Source organism: Sinocyclocheilus grahami, unplaced genomic scaffold (assembly GCF_001515645.1).
Source record: "Sinocyclocheilus grahami isolate Dianchi unplaced genomic scaffold, SAMN03320097.WGS_v1.1 scaffold497.1, whole genome shotgun sequence".
Taxonomy (NCBI): domain Eukaryota; kingdom Metazoa; phylum Chordata; class Actinopteri; order Cypriniformes; family Cyprinidae; genus Sinocyclocheilus; species Sinocyclocheilus grahami.
This window is the reverse complement of record NW_015505676.1, coordinates 152,384-157,631: the sequence shown is the minus strand read 5'-3', so window position 1 is coordinate 157,631 and position 5,248 is coordinate 152,384. Positions and strand designations below refer to the sequence as shown.

At 34.8% G+C, this 5,248-nt stretch overlaps 1 protein-coding gene across 1 annotated transcript in view; it reads right to left on the bottom strand.

The window, feature by feature from the left end:
• Positions 1-5,248, bottom strand: part of LOC107554306 (neuroligin-2-like) — a 99,600-nt gene that overhangs the window by 22,649 nt on the left and 71,703 nt on the right. Inside the window, exon 4 of the mRNA XM_016236784.1 lies at positions 1,986-2,135. Within this exon, the coding sequence (XP_016092270.1) occupies positions 1,986-2,135 (150 nt within the window). The remainder of the gene's footprint in view (positions 1-1,985; positions 2,136-5,248) is intronic.

The following is a 5,248-nucleotide window of genomic DNA, read 5'->3' as shown; positions in this document are numbered from 1 at the left end:
ATACACTCTTAAAAATAAAGGTGCTTCAAAAGGTTCTTCAAGCGATGCCATAGAAGAACCATTTTTGGTTCCACAAAGAACCATTCAGTCAAAGGTTCTTTAAAGAACCATCTCTTTCTTACCTTTTTATAATCTGAAGAACCTTCTTTCGCCCCAAAGAACCTTTTGTGAAACAGAAAGGTTCTTCAGATGTTAAAGGTTCTTTATGGAACCATTTAGACAAAAAGGTTCTTCTATGGCATCGTGAAGCACCTTTATTTTTAAGAGTGTACACCTAGGATGCTTCGAGGGTGAGTAAAACACAAGCCAATTTTCATTTTTGGGTGAACTAACCCTTTAATGTGTTAAAGTTGAAGTAGAAAAGAACACCACATCTAGATGCTAATGCCTCAAAAATACTCAAAAAATGAAGAGAATAAATCAATATTCTTCTAAAATCTCGCTGATGGCTTCATATAATTCACAAAATAGATTTTACAATTCAATAACCAAGCTCTATACAGTTGAACAGCCACTAGAACTTCCTCCCTTTCTTTTCATCACAACCTTTTCAACATCTTTCTTTAGGTTTTCTGAAAAAAGTCAGCTTTATAGATGAAAAATCAATAATTCAGGAAGTAACTGAGAATAGTGTTCCTTCTAAAATTCAAGACACCAGTAGTCATTTTTGATGTACTGTATTATTCCTTGAAATAACTTAAAATTCATATATGTGTAGTTAAATATTATGTGAAGTTAAATATTAAGTTTATTTTAAAGGTCAATATTATAAATGTAAAAAAAAAAAACCTGCACAAGCATTCACATAGTAAATTTAAAGGAATAGTTCACCCACAAGTCTTCTGAAGCAACACAATAGCACTCAAATCTCATTTGCACATGCTTACATTCAAAAATGGCATGTCAAGACATGTTGTGGCAGCTTTGGTGTGAGAATCATTGACGTTCAACTTCACTGATGCCAAATCTGGTGCAACATGACTTGAAAGTGCCCTTTATTTAAAGTTCCCCTATTATGGATGTTTGAAAATTACCTTTCATGCAGTGTGTAACACAGCTCTAAGTGAATGAAAACATCCTGCAAAGTTTTAAATCTGAAAGTGCATCGTGTATAAAGTTATTGTCTCTCAAAAGAAAGAGTCGACTCTGAATCATTGAAACGAGTCGTTTTTAAAATGAATTCCAAGCCGTTTCATTTTGATGTTAACATGAAACTTTAGCATATTGCCCGCCCCCTTGTTGGTCTTTCCGGTGGTCTGAATGAAAATGCAAATTCATTCTTTGCCACTAGGTGCGCTTTTGGAGCGATAAAATAGTGGTTTCTTCGGTAACGCTGTATACAAAGCAGCACTGCTCTCACAAATGCTGCTTTATCAGGCAGTACAGGCATGATGAAATGAAAATGAGACCAATCGGACCAATCATCGCAGATTAGCATCACGCAAATGAGGGGTTTGGAAAAATGAATCGTTGAGCGAATCGTTTGGGAGTCGTTGAGCAAGTAAGGTCAAAATAAATGCATATTATAAGACAATGAAAGTGTTTTTTGACCTAGCATGCATGTCAACTTGTTGTTGGGGACTCCCAAAACCAAAATATGAACCTTTCATAACCCATAACAGGGGCACTTTAAATTTATGAATGAGATTTGACGGTCATGATGGAAGGGTAGATTTTCAGCAAACTTTTGTGGTGCTTTTTTTTCATTTTGGAGCTTTACAGTCCCTTTTACCATTCAAAAACAACAGAGCAGAGCATACTAAAAAACAGCCTATCATCTTTCAGTACGGGGTGAATAAATGATGACTTAAGTTTCATTTTTGGGTGAACTATTCTTTAAATATAATAAACAAGATATAAATTAACAACCATCACAGAACAATAACAGCAAAAAATAATAATGAAAAAGTCCTCAGTGCTTTCATATGTGGAGACATTTAGACACAAATGGTGCATTAAAAGACTTCCTATACCATTGTACTTACCCAGAACGCCCAGTCTGTAGTTCATAGTGACGACAATTACGTTTCCATAGGCTGCAAGAATGCTTGCATCAAACATATTTCCTGTTCCCTCCATGTATGAACCACCATGGATAAACAACATCACAGGCTTCTTCCGACGATCTCTAATATCTGTGTAAAACATAAAATACATTAAAACCATTAACAATTAATAAAAAAATATTATTAACATATATAATATAATACCACTGCTGCAGCATCACTGTAAAATAAACAGTAATGATCTGCTTAGTGAAACACTGATATTATGCGCTTAAGAGCTCTTGTTCATAAACATATACTGTATACAAAACATATTGCTATTTTTCAACCATGCACATTAAATTGAAAATTATAATAAGAAATATATAGTTCATAATACACTACAGTTAAAAAGTTTGAGCTCGGTAAGATTTTGCAATGTTTTTGAAAGTCTTTAATGCTCACTAAAGCTGCATATATTTGATAAAAAATACAGTAAAACCAGTACAATTGTGAAATAATATTACCATTTCAAATAATTGTGTTCTTTTAAAATATATTTTAAAATTTAATTAATTCCTGTGATGCAAGGTGAATTTTCAGCAGTCTTCAGTATTTTCACATTTTTTCTTTAGAAATCATTCTAATATGCTGATTTGCTGCTCAAAAACATTTCTGATTATAATCCAATATTATTAGTATATTACCTATTATTAATAGCTAATATTATTGCATATCTATGTTGAAAACAGTTGTGCTGCTCTTTGATGAACATAAAGTTAAAAAATAACATTTATTTGAGATATAAATCTTTTGTAAAATTATGAACATTATATGTGACCCTGGACCACAAAACCAGTCATAAGTAGCACAGGTTCATTTGCAGCAATAGCCAACAATACATTGTATGGGACAAAATTATCGATTTTTATTTTATGCCAAAAACCATTAGTTCTGATTATAATCCAATATTATTAGTATATTACCTATTATTAATAGCTAATATTATTGCATATCTATGTTGAAAACAGTTGTGCTGCTCTTTGATGAACATAAAGTTAAAAAATAACATTTATTTGAGATATAAATCTTTTGTAAAATTATGAACATTATATGTGACCCTGGACCACAAAACCAGTCATAAGTAGCACAGGTTCATTTGCAGCAATAGCCAACAATACATTGTATGGGACAAAATTATCGATTTTTATTTTATGCCAAAAACCATTAGGATATTAAGTAAAGATCATGTTCCATCAAGATATTTTGTAAATGTTCTACCGTAAATATAACAAAACTTAATTTTTGGACTTCATTTGGACAAATGTAAAGGCAATAGTCTAAATATTTCGATTTTTTGCACAATCAGATTCCAGATTTTCACATAGTTGTATCTCGGTCAAATATTGTCTTATCCTAACAAACCATACATCAATGGAAAGCTTATTTTTTCAGCTTTTGAGTTGAATATGATTGTTGAATTTAAAAAAATTTACCCCTATGACTGGTTTTGTGGTCCAGGGTCACATATTTGATCCATATTTGATCCTTTTTAATCCATAATTTCTGAATAAAAGTATTTCTTAAAAAAATCATTTGAATCAAAAAATATGATTGAAAAATAAATGTTCTGCACTATTTTAAAAATGAAAGCAGGAATAAACCATTATCTGTAATTGGTAAAAGAATAAGGTACATAAATACATTTCAGGCTTATTTAGTGTACTGATAACCCAGTGGGGTTTTTGTGTGTGTGTGTGTGTGTGTGTGTGTGTGTGTATACACACTTTACACTGCCTACTCTTTTCCTAAAAAAAAGATTGTGGAACAGTATTAGTGGAAATAGTAGCGTGTTACCATTTGATGGTCTTTTCAAAAAATGAGTCAAGGAAGAGGAGGTAAAAAAAAAACAGTGGCTGATATTGCTTCCAGTTTACTTGTCACTCTTAAAATAGAAGGTCAGGTTGAGCGCACTGCATTATGGGATACAGTACTGTGAGTGATGTATGTTCAATTGCATATGGCACATAATGGCAAATTTAGTAGGTCATACCAAAAATAGTTAGAATAGTATGTTAGTTCATGATTTCTGACCATATCTTTAATTATCTCCTCACACTCTGGGATCTTTTGGCACGGTCTGCCTCGCATTGGCTCATCATTTCTGCACTCTGCTGGCACAGTCTATCTATTTCTCTTCCAAAACTCTGTTGCTCTGATGTATCTCTGTATCAGTTAGTACAGTCTGTGTGTGTGTGTTTCTCTCTGTATATTTGTAATACAAAAGCTCACATAGGTCAGACTGAACGATTCCCCCATCTCACGTCTTGGATCCCTCTCTAGGTACTGCATTGGTAGAGTCCCTACCTTTGTGTGGTACCTACTCTGTCCTTCGACCCCATCTAAACTCCCCCATCTCAAGTCTCAAGATTGGTATATTCTGTCTCTTTTAGATTCACATCTATATGTGCTGTTTATTGGTACGGGTTGTTCCCCTTCGCTTTTCTCTTGCAGTGTGTTTGAGCTGCACATGCTCATGCATATATACATATGCTCTTGGAGATGCTTGTGTGTGTGTGTATAAATGTGTGTGAGTGTGATCGAGTGTGCGAGGGCATTTGGAGATGTCCAGTTAGCCAGTGCTTCTGTGGTGTGCAAGCGCTGTAGATAATTCATATGAAAACCAGATCATGCAGAAACATAAATAACTACCACGACATCTGTTTACCCCGAGAGAGAAGGAGGGGGTCTGAGAGAAAGAAAGAGAGTGGGTGAGAGAGATGGGGGAAATCATAAAAGAAAGAGTGAGACCGATGAGAGAGAAAGAGAGAGATAGCCGGAGTGTCAGAGAGAGAGAGAGAGAGAGAGACAGGAAGAGATCAAGATGTGAAAAGGAAATGGCACACAAAAGAGAATAAAATAAAAGTTACACAGACCAAGGTCCTTTCACGGACACACAAAATCTCACACACACACAGGCAGCTGTGATGCTGAGTCGCTATGGAAACTGCCTCATCTCTCTCTCTCTGTCTAATAGAAGCTCACCAGCACTGACTCACTCATGCCTGTTGCCACGGAAACAAATTCTACACATGTATTTGCACGCCCGCCTGCATCACCACCTGAATCTCGGGTTACAAACGCATTACAGCGACTGCATCCTCACACACACCCTTTTTCATCTTAATCTTTGCATGCACACAAACACCTCTTCTTGACGACAAACACAACTTTTTATGAACACAAACACACACACACAACCT